Source organism: Eutrigla gurnardus (assembly GCF_963514095.1).
Source record: "Eutrigla gurnardus genome assembly, chromosome: 13".
Classification (NCBI taxonomy): Eukaryota; Metazoa; Chordata; class Actinopteri; order Perciformes; family Triglidae; genus Eutrigla; species Eutrigla gurnardus.
In genome coordinates, this window is record NC_139936.1 from 14,074,852 (window position 1) to 14,091,841 (window position 16,990).

The following is a 16,990-nucleotide window of genomic DNA, read 5'->3' on the forward strand; positions in this document are numbered from 1 at the left end:
TTAGACGTGTCTCTTATTTGAGATAATTTACTAATTGTGTTACCCGCTCTCGGGTCTTCATTGGGTCCCGTTCCTGAAAGGTTTGACATTCCCTACAGCACGTGGAGGGTGCATCAGTGTCTGGCCTTCCTGCGACACCTGAACGCCGCGTCGGAAAGAAAATATCACCGACTCACCAGAAGCGATTATGTGTTTATCTAAGCAAGATTGCATGTTCTGTAAACAACCAGCGCTCCAAAATGTTAATGCAGACAGAAGAGAGCCGTTTATTGTTCGAGTGTCCGAATTTCGAGACCACATCCGGATCAAAGACGTTTAATGCAGACTGGTTAAAACACACAGATTTTCAAATTTAGCACATTAATTGGAAATTTGCAAAAAGAAGAAATTAAACAAATCTCAGAAATAGCATATTCAAAGAGGTCAATTGTACTTTATGAGAAATAATTCAATGTATTCTCTCCACTTTAAAAGAGAGACATTCACCAAAACAGTCTGCAGAGATATTGCACAAAAGTTTACACTGTAAAAGCAGAAAGAGCAATTCAGATCACACACACAACACACACACACACACAACACACACACACGAGTCCTTACGCACAGGCACTCGACATCAATGCAGCCTGCAGATGTTTTATATCAGCAAATCATACACGCATACAGCCGAACGAGAGCAGATAAACATCTAAAACACCCACCCAAAGGCATCTCTTTATGTTAAACTGATAAGGAGTTCCAGAAGAAAGTTTTTACATACAGAGCAAAGTGCTGACAAAAAAAAATCTGCTGTGGAGTGTCTTAAAAGAAGAGTGGGATGTGAAATGCACTCAATTAATGTCTGTCCTTTTTTTTTCAAACCATTTCGGAGAAGCCAGGTTTCCCCATATCACCTCAGATAAACAATGGTGAAAATGATCACAGATAGATAAGGTTGCAATGCATATTAGCTTACATGACCTGTCCTTCTCATGACAGGGGGTGGGGGTGGGGGGTTACACGTTGACTGCACTGCAATAAGGCTGCATCTATGAAGAAACATCACTCTGCATTTCTCATCAGCTTGAAAACGCACTCACCCATAGTGGGAATGTTTAAGGTTTCGTTAACACTACGTTAACACAAGAGAAAAAATTATAAAAATGATAGAAGTCACGTAACTATATCCAGTCGAGCAAAATCAAAAATCATTGTAAAATTCCGTTTTGATATCACATAGCCGGGCACCCACTTCTCGGCTCACCTTAGAGTTTTTAGATGGACCTCTACATCGAGGCTCATTGGAGCGATGAAACCAAACAAACAGGGCCACCGCGTGGGCAACAAACTTCACACCCGCAGGAAAAATACTTTTTGAACAGTTCAACCTAAACTGATTTATGCAATAACAAGATAAGACTGAGATTGTCAGAGTTGCGTGAACAGAAGAACAACCGTCATTAACACTCTTTTTTAAGAATTTTAAGAGTTGAAATCAAACTATTGAGATTTGATTCAATCGGAATAACGTTAAATGGTTTGAAGACGTACGTTTGACAACACATCACCAACACATGACGTCACACTATTATGTCCGCAAGTTGGTGTTAAAACACCACAAAGATCTTTCCCCTTTGAATGGTCAAAAATAATTTAAATGTTACTCCCCCCCCCCAAAACAAACCCCATCACTCCTTCAGCCCCCATCAGTCACAATCTGGACAGGCCACACTTCTGTACTCTCGTCCCGGGCCCCATACCAGAACAGACGGCATCTGTTCCATCACTTGTGTTGAGAGCTGGTGGCTGGTGTATGATGGGAGTTGTAGGAAAAGCAGAAAGGCAGAGAGAGGCGTGTCCACGAGGACGAGGCAGGGGCATCACATGATTTCACAGCACGAGTTCTGTTTCCGTGCCTGTAAAGGGTTAACACAGACATGCACACTGTTAGGCATGTAAACAGATCATGGCCATCAGACTCTCAGTCCAGTAAGGCGAGTTGTCGGCACTTACAGTCTTGTAGAAGGCTTTGGACTGGTTTCCAAGGTGCTCTGACTTTGCCACAAGATCATCCAGTTTCTCTCCTCTCTCCAACAGACTTTCCATGGTGTTGTGCTGCAGAACAGAAATATTTGTGATGTGCAACGTGAAGTTTTACTTGACAGGGGATCTAGAAATAGTACGTAATGTTTCTGGCCGGTTCAACATCTGACTGTTGTATCATAGTTTTAGTTATAGATTTTGATTAAGGAGGCAAAGATACACACACCTGTCTACATCAGTGGAGCTGATATGGAGCAAGTGAAAAGTTTTAAGTTCCATGGAAGTACAGGGTCTCATAACATACCAAAATTATCTTCGTCTCATCCAGCTCTGCCTGCACTTTGGTCATTGCATCTGCTTCTCTGGGGTTCTGGGGGTGGGGGGCAACGACAAGCTGTCAGGTACACTGCTATTACGATCCTTTGGCAGCAATTATTAAAGCAAGATCTTAAAGAGCTTTGTTTAAAACAAAACAGGTGAGTGAATTTCATCTTCAGGTGTAGCAGATAGCATCTCACAACTATTTAGTAAACAGTGTTTCAATGTCACAACTATGAAGGCTCTCAAGGAAATATGATATTTTTCTAAGTACACAATCATAGTCTAGTTACTACTCATATGACATATTTCTAATACTGACACATTACAAGCTGACCTGGTATTTAGAAAGGTGAATATCCAGGGATTTGTAGTTTATGGTTTCAGGATTACCAGAGGGCCAATCTATACTGTCCACTTGCCTGGAGAACTCTTCTAAAACCTTAGAGAAAAAAATCAGACAACAATCTCAATATTTAAGTTAACAGTCAAGTCATATAAAACGTGTCTTTGTTGACATGTTTTTTTCCCCACCTTGTCTAGCAATGTGAAACAGACTCTCTGTGGGTATTCAGTATCTGCGATGACCACCGCGCTCAGGTTGTCATTTCTTACATACACATGGCACAGATACTCTGAAAGAAAAAAGAAAATATTGATGGCATGCTCAAAACATTGCTTGCCTCCATCCATCCATCGTCTACCGCTTTATCCTGTATTCAGGGTCACGGGGGGCTGGAGCCGATGCAACAAAAGCTCTCTGTCCAGAATCGACGCATTGCTTGTTATATGTTATACATCTTAACCAGTAATGTGAAAAAAATCTAGGCATCTGCTTGACATATAACACTAAGTCGATACTGTATCGTAGTCTGGGTGGCAAACAGTGAGAACTAGATAAGTGTTTAGACGCACTGAATCAGTTACAATACTTTATTTTTGCAGATTGGGCTGAATCGGCTTGTTTTTACCTTGTTCTTTGACGGAGGCGCGGCTTCCTTGTGATGTCCGTTCAACGATCAAGGCACTGGTGAAGGTCATGAACTCCTGAACACTGAAGAAGCCAAAAGCATATCGTCACAGGTGGGAAAAGTATGGGTTCCGATGCTGGTTTTATTCCGTCAGACCTACCTGGAGCGTTGAAAGAAGCTGAAGGAGGAGAGGTCATAGGCCGATTTGAGCAGGTTGGCTTTGGTCGCTCCTTTATGGTGGATGCTGAGGCTGTAGAGCTTCATGTCGCCGCCGTACTAGTTCCGGTGAGTCAGTCACAGCAGATACGATCACGCAGCCCTAATCATCCAATTTGGAAGATGACACAAACACAAACGCATCACAGCATTACCCCTTATCCAGCTAGCTAGCTCCTCTGCTAACGGCAGCTAAACAAACTCGTGAGAAGGAAGTTACAGTTACATTTGCACTGTTTTACCGTCGTATTATTATTGTCGTTTTTACTAATGTCACATGCTGCCTTTTAAATTACTTTGTTTTTATACTATTTACCTATTTGTTTCATACTTAGATGTTACATTGTTGACATTCTGTGGACAGCAAAAGAAGAATTTCATCGTACAGAGAAACACATTTCTTTACTGTGCATATGACAATAAACCCTTTGACTCCTTGAACAGCTAACAAGTGCTATCGTATAGACTGAATGTAGCCGCCTTATTATTAGCTACCAAGCTAACCCAACAACGTTACCGCTGGCGCAGCTTTTTCTCCAGGAAAAGACAAACCGGCGAACTGACAGTAAGTAGTACGAACTTGCCAAAGAGCAGTCTTAATGTAAATTAAGTTTAAAACTCGCACAGCTAACGTAACGCTACATTTCTGAAACCAAGTGAAGCGGAGTGCTAGCTGCGGATGCTAACTGGTCTCCGTGAGGCCTCAGCTAACTTACCAGACAAATAAGCAGCAAACCGTTGGACTCCCGACAAAACAACCCAATAAATGTTAAACTCGCCTAAACTTAAACTTGTTAAAATGTATTAAATAGGACCGGTTGCCTAGTCGCAATGTAGTAATCGCTAACTAAGTAGTTTCCATATACAGTTAGATGACCAATCACCACGTCACGATCCTCAAACGGTCCAACGGGATATTTGTCCGGATGACACAAACCGCCGGTGTGTTCCTAGTTCCGTTTGGAAACTAGTTGGTAAAATTATTTTTGTCAGTAGTTGATCTTGTACTTCTGAATAATTTACAACCCGAGACAGAAAATATTTATATTTCCTCAAACCTATAGTAAAAAACAATCATAACAACACGTTTTAGCTGTCGACTGCAGCGAGACTCGTCACGAAAACGTGTAGTTTGCTTTGAAACGCAGATTTCAATGTTGATGATCAGGCTGTACACACATGAGCTAAGCAATTATGATGTTGATAGCATTTAAATTCGAGTTCTATTTAATAACAGATCTTCCTAACACAGGGATTTATTTACTTCTGAACAACAAAACAATCGAAGCCTTTCAGTACAATTAGGATTTTGAAAATAATGGACCATTATTTATATTGATACGGAGCCGACGATGAAGAAGAGTGTTGCCTTGTTGTTGTTGTTGTTGTTGTTGTTGTTGTTGTTATTATCATCTAAATACATTTTGCAAAATACAATTCAAAAGCTTCGACTCTATCTAATGTGATTTTGTATAATGTTAGGCCCTTAATTGGCGATAATGTTAAACTAATAATAATGGGTCTAAAGTTGGAAACATCATGGCTTAGTGAGTCCACCAAAATCCTGCGTCTCCCAAAAAACATGGCACCCTCAATAGATGTTTACTGTGGTAATCTTGCTCCATTTAACAATTTCCCCCTGGCTACTTAACTCAGTGGTAAGTGTTTTCCATGGCAGAAGTGTGCCCGTAATTCATTTCCAAGGCAACACGTTGAAATCGTTTTGGCATGGAAACCGCTGAGCCTTAAGGTGCGTGTTGACAGGACACCTGCACCGGGGGGGGGGGGGGGGGGAGAAAAGATCTGTCTTTTCCTGGAACTACTTTTTGGTTGCGTTATTGAGGTAAGACGCTGCAGCAAGAAGGCCACCTATCTGGAGGTAATGCGTGTTGCTGGAATGAACGTTTGGACGGGGAATGCGAGGTTTTAATCCTCTGGTTTTGTTGAACTGACTGTTTGGGGCTGATGGCACGCCCGTCGCACCGATGTGGATGTTAACTGGACCCGGTACCTGCGAGAATGAAGACCGAGGCAACGTTCATAGGCTATTTATAACAACACTTACGATTTCATCTCGCTCTCCACCGTGTTACATTATGTAGATCTTGTTGGGAAAATCATAACGTTTCCCATAAAGGGATATTATTTTCTATGCACTTCATGCGCGGGGAAACCCACAACAGCAGTCATTTGGGGATCTCCAAAACTCCTGAAGAACGAGGGAATTTCCACTTAAGAGCACTGATGGTCGGCGGGCCATTTGGGATTTAATCCTCGTCGTGATACGATGGATAAGGTAAAGAAAATAAATCAAGATTTTATTCATGATGCGAGTAAGTTCTTTATACTGATGGGTTCTATCTATCTATCTATCTATCTATCTATCTATCTATCTATCTATCTATCTATCTATCTATCTATCTATCTATCTATCTATCCATCCATCCATCCATCCAAATGGAAATGTGGAATGTGTGTTTAGGTCTTTAGGTGATGCCTTAGAGATCGTACCAACAGGGCACTGGGGGAGAGGGTCACTGTCACGCTCACAGCAAGAGGTCAGAGCTAAGAAAAGCTCTGGTAAACGACTGGAGCTGATAAAGCCCAGGAGGCCTTCACCCGCAGCAGCATATTGCTCAATTTAAAGGTCATTCATCCAACACTGTTGCTAATTTTAGACATGTTACTAATTTTATCGGCAAAAAGCGCAATTCTCCCCAGCCTCTGAAGTCGTCGTCCCCCAAATGGAGCAACCCTGGCATTGGATGTTGCTCTTCTAAATACAATTAAAAAAAGAATGTCGAGATCAGATCACAGGGTTCATGTCCAGATTGTGTTTGACTTGTTGGTGGGCTGTTAAAGCTCAGTCGGTTCAGAGGGAGCTCTGGGTCGGAGGTTACACCATGCCACATGAAAGCAGCAAATCATTTACCAAATTAAATCAAAAGAAAACTCTTTAGGAATGAGTATCCAGTTCTGAGTGGTTATTATTGGGAGATTATGAATGTTTGGTTCATATAGCCCAAAAACCTTTGAGATTCAATTTACAGTTATAGACAAACAACACAAGGTAGAGTACTCAACAACAGCAGGTTCGATTATCAGCATTTGTAAAACTCTTCAAGATATCATGTTGATAGCATGAGATTAATGAGTCATATAGTTCAGAGTGTAATTGGCGTACAATAGCATATCCGCATCTCATGCCGGTTACTGAGATCTGCTTTTATCAGTAAACATAATTGTGTATATTTTAATCATGATAGAACTTACTTATGAAATATCAAAATATCTATTAGAACTACATCCTAATAGAACTGAACTATCCATCATACGCAACTCTCGCCATTACATCATGTGGATTTTGGGCTGTTTGTGTGTGTGTGTGTGTGTGTGTGTGTGTGCGTGTGTGTGTGTGTTGTGTGAGACCCTGTGTTTGATTCCCAAATGGCCAGATGGGGTGACTTTTTGGGAAGGGGTTTGTAATTTGCACCCAGTGCGGCCGGCCCACTTTATCTGAGCATAAAAACAGCTGAGGCTCTCATTCAGCACTGCTCACACCTCACTGACTCTGCACACACACAGGGTGGACACACACTCACCACACACCTAGAAACACACACACACACACACACACACACACACACACACACACAGAGGCTCATTTTGTTTGACCTGTGAAGATGCCGTGTGTCAGCCCCCGCATCGACCAGATGGCCACGATGCCTTGTGGCTGCAGCTCTGTGGTTGATCAAATCCTCATGGTGAGATTCGCATTTTTGTCTTTAGTCAGTTGTGATGCCAGATCTGGTTTCTGATACAGAGACCACGCCATATTGTTTCAGAAGAAACGCCGGGTTGCGGTTGGACTGATTTCCTTTTATTGTTGTCAAAAGTTAAACCTCACCTTGTCTTTTCCAAATAACTACAAGGTCTGTTCCAAAGTGTGGTTTATAAAGCTTGGATCCACATGCAGCTCCCGACCGGCTCTTTTCCTCCGTTGCTGCAGGTAGAGCAGGTGCTGTCAGAGTTCAGGCTGAAGAATGAAGAGCTCAAAGAAGTCATGGAGAGGATGCAGCGCGAGATGGACAGGGGACTGCGCTTGGAGACGCACGAAGAGGCCAGCGTGAAAATGCTCCCGACGTTCGTGTGCTCCACCCCCGAAGGATCAGGTAGATACATCGTCATAAAATGATCCCCTTTCCCGCCTTTTTTTTGGGGTGGTGGTATATTCCCAAAGACATCGGCCAGGTGCATTAGAATGATTATCACCTGTGCAGGTAAAGCCATTACGTGCACGTTGAGTTGTAGTGTGTGTTTTGACAGAGGTGGGGGATTTCCTCGCTCTGGACCTGGGGGGGACGAACTTCCGCGTGATGCTCGTGAAGGTGGGTGCAGATGAAGAGAGGAGCTGGAAGGTGGAGACCAAGAACCAGATGTACTCCATTCCTGAAGACGCCATGACGGGCACCGCCGAAATGGTCAGAGACTATTCATACTTTTTCTTTTTCAGCATCAATAAGTGTTGATTTTACGTCTTGTAGTTGGTTTTCTGACTCCCCCCCCCCCCTGTCTCTGCAGCTATTTGACTACGTTGCAGAGTGTATGTCAGACTTTTTGGACAAACATCACATCAAGCACAAGAAGCTTCCGCTGGGTTTTACCTTCTCCTTTCCTGTACGACACGAGGACATCGACAAGGTGGGATATTCTATACATTAGACATGCCTTTAACTCCCCTACATGCACATTTGACAGAACGAGCTCATTTCAAAAAGCTTGGGGTTTTTTTTCAACCCATTTAACAACTCGAATAAGAAAAATAGTAACGAGCTGCTCAATTCATTTAGATGATTCAGTTATTTTGAATTCTTGTGTTTCTTTGTGATTCTCTGGGTTCTTATGGATTAAACAATACTAAAATCAGTCAAGACTTGCTAGATTTGTGAAAGTCCTGAAGTATGAATTATAAAGTTTATACATATAAGGTCTGTCTACAGGGTATCCTGCTGAACTGGACCAAAGGCTTCAAGGCTTCTGGGGCAGAAGGGAACAACATTGTGGGTTTACTCAGAGACGCTATCAAGAGACGAGGCGTGAGTTGGTGCATGTTGGAATCACTTGCTTCCTTAATGATCCACACGAGGCTGATCTGTAACACCTGCGTACAACTGAGTGACATGTGAAGCATTCTGATTTGGTGTCGTCACTCAGGACTTTGAAATGGATGTGGTCGCCATGGTGAATGACACAGTGGCCACCATGATTTCCTGCTACTATGAGGATCGCAGCTGCGAAGTTGGGATGATTGTCGGTGGGTAGTTGTAGCCTGAGCATGCTGCTGATATGTACTCATGAACACAATGAAATGCTGACACTTACATTTTGGTGGTTGTTTGTCTTGTTTTTTTTGTCACCAGGCACCGGTTGTAACGCGTGTTACATGGAGGAGATGAGGACCGTGGAGCTGGTGGAAGGGGAGGAGGGCCGGATGTGTGTAAACACGGAGTGGGGGGCGTTCGGAAACAACGGGGAGTTAGAGGAGTTCAGGCTGGAGTATGACAGAGTGGTGGACGAGACCTCGATTAACCCGGGACGGCAGCTGTGAGTTCACTCAGTCCAGACGTGCGGCCGAATTCACGGCAGAGCGAAGCTCGTCACTTATCTCCCGTCCGCATCTGCTTGTGTGCACAGGCACTCGAGGTGTTGAAGGTGCCAGGAAGCGAGGGATTCACACCGCAATTTAGAAAAACGTGCCACGCGCTCCCTCCTTCATTCTCTTATTTTCGATACTCACCTGACGTCCACCTGAGGACTCTGTGTAGTTGCTAAGCCACCGGCTGTTCTTCCTGAGGGTGTTTGTAAATGACCCGAGCCCTCATACGTCAGCGGTCAGTCGCCGTGTGGGGGTGTCAGATTAATGACCGCTCTCCGCTGCTCGCCACAGTGCCTGTCGGGCCTTAATGGCTGTTTACCTTTTGCACCGGCAGCCCCTCGACACAAGACAACCGCTGAGCCCAGCCTCATCGAGCCTCTTAAGCACCGACATCGTGGCCCTCGTCCACTCTCCTCCTTTGAAGGAAGGGAGAAGTGTTTGCTCGTGGGGTTTCGTCACGTGCAAATCCTCCTTTCAGCATCCTCCCTTGAGTTCATTTTCTCACCTTTTCCTGTCATTGTTTATCTAAAGTTGACAGTTTCTTCTTGTGTTCTCGTCCTCTTGTAGATATGAGAAGCTGATCAGTGGGAAGTATATGGGCGAGCTGGTTAGACTTGTTCTGATGAAGCTGGTGAATGAAGACCTGCTGTTTAACGGCGACGCCTCAGAGCTGCTGAAGACACGTGGCAGCTTTGAGACGCGCTACGTCTCACAGACGGAGAGGTATGTATGCACGAATACAACCAAAAGGACGTACACAGAGTACACATGATGAAGACCCTATCACACATATATGAATACCGCATTTTATATATATTTTTAGTGGAACTAGAAGCTTCTGCTGTCTTTTTTTTTTCAGTGACACCGGAGACAGGAAACAAATCTACAACATCCTGTCCTCGTTGGGTGTCCTGCCATCGGAGCTGGACTGCGACATTGTGCGTCTGGTCTGTGAAAGCGTTTCCACACGCTCCGCTCACATGTGCGCGGCGGGGCTCGCTGGTGTGATCAACCTGATGCGAGAGCGACGCAGCCAGGAAGCCCTGAAGATCACAGTTGGGGTTGACGGGTCTGTCTACAAGCTGCACCCATGGTGAGGAAAGGCCCACGTCGTAAAGCTTTTCAACAGCTTACTGCTCGGCGTAACACTGAGCGAATTAAATATGGTGATTATGATCACTGAAAAGAACTGCTTGTTGGCCTTATATTAAACTCCCCAAAGCCATTTTACTGGACTGAAGAAATTAGAAACTAAATGATGGTGGAGAAAGCGAAAGATGTGACTGCTTGTGTGATGATAAACACACTATTTCTCGATTTCAGTTTCCGTGACAGGTTCCACAAAATCGTAAGGGACCTCACACCTCACTGCGAGATCACCTTCATCCAGTCGGAGGAGGGGAGCGGCCGCGGAGCCGCACTTATCTCGGCGGTGGCCTGCAAGATGGCTGCGAGCATGCTGACGCAGTAAAGGCAGCTGTGTATGTGAGACAAGCCTGAACTCTGACCCTGAGAACACTGATGACATGTCATCCACAGTCGGCAGCTCTGGCCTTTTCCCAGACTGGACACTCACGGCTGGAAGATGTACAGACAAGAAAGCCACTTGTATTATACAGTGTTTGGTAGCATTAGACCGACGTGTAGCAATCCCAGTGTTTCTGAACCGTGTGTCACCGCCTGATAGTGTTTGAATATGAAACGGCCCGTTTAAAACCACAACAACGATGTATTACAGATGAACGTGTCCGCATTAAGACACAAGGATTCTTTTTGTAAACTAACTGCAACTAAATAAAAAATCAACGCCTTGTTGTGTAGTATTTTTGTGTTTGTGAGCAATGAAATATTTATTGGGTATTTTATATGTACATGTTATGTTCACAACTCAATGTGTGTTAGATTGAAGATTTCCTCCTTATGTGCATGATGTGCTTTTAATGTGAATAACTGTAAATAAAATTGCTTAATTAAAGAAAACCATTATACTTTACAGTTATGTTATTGTTTCTTCTTCTTCTTCTTCTTCTTCTTCTTCTTCTTCTTCTTCTTCTTCTTCCTCCTCCTCCTCCTCCTCCTCTTCTTCCGGATAACAGATATAACTGAGATTTAATGGCTTGAGAAAATTATTATTATGTTTTTGGTTTATGGGAACCTGTAAACAAATCTGGAAATTGTGAAATTGTGACTTCTTTGTCTACTAATTGATCAAGGTTATTTTTATTTAAACAGCTTGTAAAATCAGGGAGGTGGGAAATAATAGTCCACATAGAGGACTCTGTCCCTGGGAGACCCCTAAATTCATCATATCTCATTTGCTGGATGAACCGGATATTTGTAGGAAATCGCAGGTGGTTGTTCCTCAAGTGCTGATAATAGTCCACACATACATTAAAGTTACACACACAGCTTGGTTTGACCTCTGAGGCCTGAACTTTATTTGGCTGAGTGACTTTCCCCCGTCTCCTCTCTGCTCTTCGTATCTCTGTTTTCCAGGCCAGAGGAATCCTGGCTGGTTGACCTCTTATCAGGTACCTTCAGTGTCACACAGAGAGCAGCTGTGGCCATGTAAGGGGCTGTGCTGCCAACAGCACGCTATTATAGGAGCACAGAAGATAAGATGGGCTCTGCATAAAACCCACCCCGGCATCAAGCCTCGGCTGGAAGTCCACGTACCATCAATCAGACATGGTAAGTCAGGCTTTCAGTCAGTGGCGATTTGAAAAGAAAGCCTCATTTCACTCGGATCGTTTCATATTCAGGATTTGTATTTCTTGTCTCTAAAGTGCAGGTTTTTTTTTCTATACTAACAAAATATCAAATGTAAACTGAATACGTTTGTGTTCATCTTCTCAGGCGAGTAAGAAGGCCTCCAACAAGAGACAGAGAGGGGCACAGAAGTCCTGCTCCAACGTTTTCTCCATGTTTGAGCAGTCCCAGATCCAGGAGTTCAAGGAGGTACAGTACTGCAGTCCTGGCTTAACACCGCTCATATATGGGAGGAAAATCTGTGTGGGATTTTTGAATTTCAGAAGAAGGAAAAAGGGAAATAATCTAGTTGAACTTCTTTAGTAGCTTAATCGCAATTGATTGGAATGGTTGGAGCGGCCTTATGAACAAACTGCATGGATTTAAAGTACAAAGAGATTAAAAATGTATAGTAATGATTCTTGAAAGTAGTTGTTCCGCCTGCTGTTTTTACCCATGGACACATTTAGGAGACAACTTGGTGTACAAGAAGCTCTTTAACAGATCAATGCAACAGACCCTTTTAATGCATAATGTAGAAGGTCTTTGGACTGAGAAAAAAGAAAAGACCAATCTTAATTAAATTCAATTCTAGGTACATTCTTTCATCTAGAAATTATTATTGTGAACTGTGCTCGCTCCTTTTCAGTATTTCTATCATTTCAATCAATGACAATAAGCCAGCCTGTACTTGACATGAGAAAAAAAAAAGAAAAAGTTGAATTTCTTACCATTATTATTGTGTGTACTTGTATTATTGTGCAGCATCTCAATATCATATACAATATTACTTTGTCCTAAATGTATCATAACTTTGTAGTTTTTCGAACAGAGTCTATATTTTTACTCTTGTTTTTAGTTATGTTGTAATCTATTCTTTTCTATTTTAGTGTAATTTAAAACAAGAGATTACACTTATTGCGATTCTATTTTGCACAGGTGTTACTTCCTATACACTTTATATTTATATATCTTATCTTATCTTATCCTATCTGATCTTACAGGCATTTGGCTGCATTGACCAAGACAGAGATGGTGTTATCAAAAAACAGGACCTGAGGGAGACCTATGGACAGCTGGGTATTTTCATTACTTTTAACTTATTTTTTAAAATCTTTTATAAAAATAAAAAAGGCTCCACTAATGTAAACTGTTTTTCTTATTGCATTTGATCTATTGTTTAAATGGCTGTGCTGTATGTGTCGGTGTACCAGGGAAGCTAAATGTCAACGATGAGGAGCTGGATGAGATGCTGAATGAGGGGAAGGGTCCCATCAACTTCACCGTCTTCCTGACTCTTTTTGGAGAGAAACTCAACGGTGAGACAGACGTCCAAACAAATCTTCTTCTTTTTTTTGACGACGATGATGATGATTCTTTAGTTGAGGCTTTGTTTTCCTCCAGGCACTGATCCTGAAGACACCATACTAGCCGCCTTCAAACTGTTTGACCCCAACGGGACGGGCTTCGTTAACAAGGACGAGTAAGTAACTTATATTTTCAACATTAGCTATAACATTCCGGTTATTTGTCCTCTCCTTTTACATTTTGTGTGGGTCTCTGTTATCCAGGTTCAAACGATTACTGATGAACCAGGCTGATAAATTCACAGCAGAGGAGGTTTGTGTTTTCTACCGTTACAGTGACTCTCAAACTGTTCTTTAAGATAATCATTTTCACCAGGCACATTGTCACTTCATAAACCTCCAGGTGGATCAGGCCTTCGCCCTTGCTCCCATTGACCCAACTGGCAACATCGACTACAAGTCACTCTGCTACACCATCACGCACGGAGACGAGAAGGAAGAATCCTAACAAGGACCCTGGTTGTCATGAATGTTGGAATATCTGATACATTCGACCTCAGCTCTTCAACTGTTTTCTTTTGTATGCTATTGACCATGGGCGTCGCCACCATATATTGAGGGGGTCGGGACCCTCCCACCTTTTAAAAAAAGTCGTTTGGACCCCCTCACATTTGCCATTAAAATATTACTGCATGAAGGGTCTAATTTGTCCAGCGCTCTTTTCATTGCTTCGTAAATCCGTTCCACTTTATCAGTAAGACAATACCCATAGCAATAGGAATCCACTCAGTGTTTTCCTGGTTTCCTACACACACACACACACACACACACACACACACACACACACACACACACACACACACACACACACACACACACACACACACGCAACACACACAAGCACCAAAGGAGGTTTGTTCTTGGTCAACCAGTTAACACCAGCATACAGGGGCGGACTGGATATCGGTCATATTTTAATTTCAGATTTAAATTCAGTTACAATCATGAATCATGGACCTATTAAAACAGGTGACGGTACGGCCCTCAGCCACAACACTGCCTTTTAACACATCCGCAGACAGCGTTAGATGCCGGAGCTCTGGCCCGGCAGTCAGACATCTAAAAACATGTTAGAATGCACCAGAATGTGGGAAATTGCATCTACTTAATTCCCAAATTTCTGGGGGGAGGACACCCAGACCCCCACCTATTATTATTGTTATTGTTGTTATTATTATTATTATTATTATAAATGGAGCTTATCTCAACTCAAATATGTCATTTGTGATAATTACATCCACACACTGTAAAAGTAAAAGAAGTTAGGAGGTTGTATACCTAATTCAGGGGAATTACATTTTCACTTCAGTTTATGAATTATTATTATAGTAGTATTTTTTGTTGTACTTTAAACTGCGTTTAGTGTATATTGAGAAAGCTACAACAACCGTGATAAAACCCCTTGCATGAAGTGGATAAACTCAAATATTCATGTTCATGCTACGACAAAGGCTGTTTTTCTTGGTTGGTAAAAGGATTTTTGTGACACTGAGATTTACCACAGACTACTCGTTAAGGCATACAGGACTACATGTTTTACAGTAAATTAAAGAAGGGGCCAGTGGTCCCATCACATTCACATGGGCCTCCACTACTTTTTCATTCTTTAGTGACACTGTTGCCATGGATTCAACGACAAACACCCCCATAAACTCTGCCGCCACATTTTCCTGGACACACAGCAAACAGCCAGCCAACAATAAGAGGACCAGGAGCGTGTGAAATACGGCAAGGCAAGCACCACCTGCAACAGCAGCAGCACAGTTACATCCAAATGATTGTGAGTTTACTTTGGATTTGTGAAATCTGTTGCTTTACTGGCAGATATGCCTATTGCATCTGGAGCTGCAGGCAGGGTGGATGTAGGAGTAGATAGCAGCACAACATGGATGCCAGATGGACTGAGGAGGAAGACCAAACCTGCCAACAGGAACTGTGACTCCTATCTGCAAAGGTAGGATGGAGTTTAATTTCATATTTAATGGATAGATAAGTAACATGAACGAATGCACCTTGGGGTCGATATAAGGTTTTTTCTTTTTAAATAAAATGTTTTATTGCCAACGACAATTATTGCCAACGACAATTAAGAGTGGGCAGCGGCCATTCGTTCATTTTCCATAATGACACTGAGGGGGGTGAAGGGTTAATCACATCTCTTCCTAGCGGGGTGATCTGCGCATTCGACCTCCCCTCCTCCCTTTATGTTATTGGTTTGTTCCAAAAGTTTCGGATTCTGGGTCGGCTGCGAACTTGCGAACGTGACTAGATGGATTTCGAAGTGCTCATAGATGCATATGTTTGTTTGTTTGTTTGTTTATTTCAAGGGAAAAAAGGAATAACATTCACAGTCAATTACAATATCACATGGACTTGCGAAAAAGTCACTGTAAATAAAGCGGTTGGCTTGCGAAAAATAATTTCCCACCCTAAAATACATAAAAAGCAGACAAAGGAGGAGCATGTCTTCCAAACTATAGCCTTCATTTTTGTGTCATTAAAGTAATGTGACATGTCAAGTGCTGTCCCGTTTGTATTTATATATTTCAAGCCTTCACTGCCTCTAACACTCAACCATTTACCAGGTGACGTCAGTTAAATCCCCGAGGGTTCAGTGTTAAAGGGCTTTTGTGTTTAGGGCCCGAGATTGGGGCCTAGTATGAGTGCGCACACTGCCATCTACTGGTTTAAAGCGTGAACACTTTCACTCCACGTCTTTTATACATATTTCTCCATCCAATGTATTTCCTCTGGCTGCTAAAAGGAAGAGACAGGAAGTCACATTTTAAAGATACACTAACAGTTTCACGTGTAAACTCATTTTTATTGTCGATGTTTGCAGATATCAGGAACTCAAAGAGAGACAGAACAACAAAAGTAACTTGTTGCAGGTGAGTATCCGTCATCGGGCGGAGGCTCCATACTGATTGGTTTAGAGGCACAATGTTGCCGTGTGATTAAGTGATGTTTGTTTTTACACAGGACATCCAGGACAAAACAGATCCGAGTGATGATGAGGGTGAGGATATCAAAAATATATATCAGGATTGTGTGAAAAGGTGCTTTATTGACATTTTAAAAAATCCTTCTTTAATTTGCTTAAAGCAGCCAAAGAGGGGATCCCACAGAAAAATGACAGCAGTGAAGAAGACACTTCAGGGAAACTACCCAGTGGAGAGAGATCCAAAAAATCTCAACTTTGTGTTCTCCTTTAATGCTCATGTGGACATTTATTATTATTCATCCCCAACACAATCATGTATTATTTAACAGCCAAACCCTAGTGTCTCTTGTGTCCATACGTATACCTTTACAGTTGTGTGAAAAAAGGGGGTGAGGGGTCAAATGTTACCAAAAACACAGTGCAAAAACTAAAATGTATCAGTGTATTATATCACTCTTGAATTCAATAACTAATTTTTGCTCAAACAGGTTGTCTTTTAAGTGAATACACCAGTGTTATTATGCAGCAGCACTGCAATATGTAAAACCCATATTTAAATGCTTGAATCGTTATGTCAGTATCTGTTGTATCCATTAAATATGTGTGTCATGTAATGTTATAAAATGGTATAATTACAAAATGTGACAAGGTTCTTTTTTCATATGCACAATCACACGATGGGTAATTAAATTGTAAACTAAAATGTACCCTAAAACAAACAACAAAAAACAATGAGCAGCACATTCAT

General features: G+C 42.3%; 4 protein-coding genes across 7 annotated transcripts; 3 read left to right on the plus strand and 1 right to left on the minus strand.

Moving 5' to 3' along the window:
* Window positions 1-300: 300 nt before the first annotated feature.
* ykt6 (YKT6 v-SNARE homolog) lies at window positions 301-4,430 on the minus strand. The gene is made up of 8 exons (XM_084024725.1): window positions 4,244-4,430; window positions 3,472-3,630; window positions 3,312-3,394; window positions 2,875-2,975; window positions 2,678-2,782; window positions 2,327-2,392; window positions 1,993-2,094; window positions 301-1,895 (listed from the first exon to the last, which is right to left on the minus strand). Exons 2-8 carry the CDS (start codon window positions 3,573-3,575, stop codon window positions 1,860-1,862), a joined length of 597 nt encoding a protein of 198 aa, XP_083880851.1. The 5' UTR covers window positions 3,576-3,630; window positions 4,244-4,430; the 3' UTR covers window positions 301-1,859.
* A 978-nt stretch (window positions 4,431-5,408) lies between these two features.
* Window positions 5,409-11,103, plus strand: gck (glucokinase (hexokinase 4)). 2 transcript variants are annotated; one of them, XM_084024260.1, is made up of 10 exons: window positions 5,409-5,823; window positions 7,537-7,699; window positions 7,854-8,008; window positions 8,109-8,228; window positions 8,528-8,623; window positions 8,742-8,841; window positions 8,948-9,131; window positions 9,751-9,906; window positions 10,043-10,276; window positions 10,507-11,103. In XM_084024260.1, the coding sequence occupies exons 1-10, from the start codon at window positions 5,815-5,817 to the stop codon at window positions 10,652-10,654; spliced, it is 1,365 nt and encodes a 454-aa protein (XP_083880386.1). In that variant the 5' UTR covers window positions 5,409-5,814; the 3' UTR covers window positions 10,655-11,103. The 2 variants fall into 2 exon arrangements, with proteins under 2 accessions (XP_083880386.1, XP_083880385.1); XM_084024259.1 differs by lacking the exon at window positions 5,409-5,823 and adding an exon at window positions 7,183-7,291.
* A 715-nt stretch (window positions 11,104-11,818) lies between these two features.
* Window positions 11,819-13,811, plus strand: myl7 (myosin, light chain 7, regulatory). Its single transcript, XM_084025632.1, has 7 exons — window positions 11,819-11,874; window positions 12,040-12,141; window positions 12,936-13,011; window positions 13,146-13,250; window positions 13,336-13,414; window positions 13,503-13,551; window positions 13,642-13,811. Exons 1-7 carry the CDS (start codon window positions 11,872-11,874, stop codon window positions 13,744-13,746), a joined length of 519 nt encoding a protein of 172 aa, XP_083881758.1. The 5' UTR covers window positions 11,819-11,871; the 3' UTR covers window positions 13,747-13,811.
* A 661-nt stretch (window positions 13,812-14,472) lies between these two features.
* LOC311023657 (uncharacterized protein) lies at window positions 14,473-16,545 on the plus strand. Of its 3 annotated transcripts, none has more exons than XM_084025635.1 (5): window positions 14,473-15,031; window positions 15,123-15,252; window positions 16,141-16,189; window positions 16,281-16,317; window positions 16,407-16,545. In XM_084025635.1, the coding sequence occupies exons 2-5, from the start codon at window positions 15,125-15,127 to the stop codon at window positions 16,511-16,513; spliced, it is 321 nt and encodes a 106-aa protein (XP_083881761.1). In that variant the 5' UTR covers window positions 14,473-15,031; window positions 15,123-15,124; the 3' UTR covers window positions 16,514-16,545. The 3 variants fall into 3 exon arrangements, with proteins under 3 accessions (XP_083881761.1, XP_083881760.1, XP_083881762.1); XM_084025634.1 differs by having other exon boundaries at window positions 16,404-16,542; XM_084025636.1 differs by having other exon boundaries at window positions 15,150-15,252; window positions 16,404-16,542.
* The last annotated feature ends 445 nt before the right edge of the window (window positions 16,546-16,990 follow it).

What these genes read in the sequence shown, in the direction of transcription:
- LOC311023657 (XM_084025634.1), top strand. Translation starts at nt 15,125, where the DNA reads ATGCCTATTGCATCTGGAGCTGCAGGCAGGGTGGATGTAGGAGTAGAT. An exon ending in TGTGACTCCTATCTGCAAAG is followed by an intron (nt 15,253 to 16,140) that starts GTAGGATGGAGT and finishes CGATGTTTGCAG; the next exon opens with ATATCAGGAACTCAAAGAGA. An exon ending in ACAAAAGTAACTTGTTGCAG is followed by an intron (nt 16,190 to 16,280) that starts GTGAGTATCCGT and finishes GTTTTTACACAG; the next exon opens with GACATCCAGGACAAAACAGA.
- ykt6 (XM_084024725.1), bottom strand. Translation starts at nt 3,575, where the DNA reads ATGAAGCTCTACAGCCTCAGCATCCACCATAAAGGAGCGACCAAAGCC. An exon ending in CGCCTCCGTCAAAGAACAAG is followed by an intron (nt 2,976 to 3,311) that starts GTAAAAACAAGC and finishes TTTTTCTTTCAG; the next exon opens with AGTATCTGTGCCATGTGTAT. An exon ending in CCAAAGCCTTCTACAAGACT is followed by an intron (nt 1,896 to 1,992) that starts GTAAGTGCCGAC and finishes AACCCTTTACAG; the next exon opens with GCACGGAAACAGAACTCGTG.
- myl7 (XM_084025632.1), top strand. An exon ending in GGAGACCTATGGACAGCTGG is followed by an intron (nt 13,012 to 13,145) that starts GTATTTTCATTA and finishes TCGGTGTACCAG; the next exon opens with GGAAGCTAAATGTCAACGAT. An exon ending in TTTTGGAGAGAAACTCAACG is followed by an intron (nt 13,251 to 13,335) that starts GTGAGACAGACG and finishes GTTTTCCTCCAG; the next exon opens with GCACTGATCCTGAAGACACC.
- gck (XM_084024259.1), top strand. Translation starts at nt 7,211, where the DNA reads ATGCCGTGTGTCAGCCCCCGCATCGACCAGATGGCCACGATGCCTTGT. An exon ending in TGACGGGCACCGCCGAAATG is followed by an intron (nt 8,009 to 8,108) that starts GTCAGAGACTAT and finishes CTGTCTCTGCAG; the next exon opens with CTATTTGACTACGTTGCAGA. An exon ending in ACGCTATCAAGAGACGAGGC is followed by an intron (nt 8,624 to 8,741) that starts GTGAGTTGGTGC and finishes GTCGTCACTCAG; the next exon opens with GACTTTGAAATGGATGTGGT.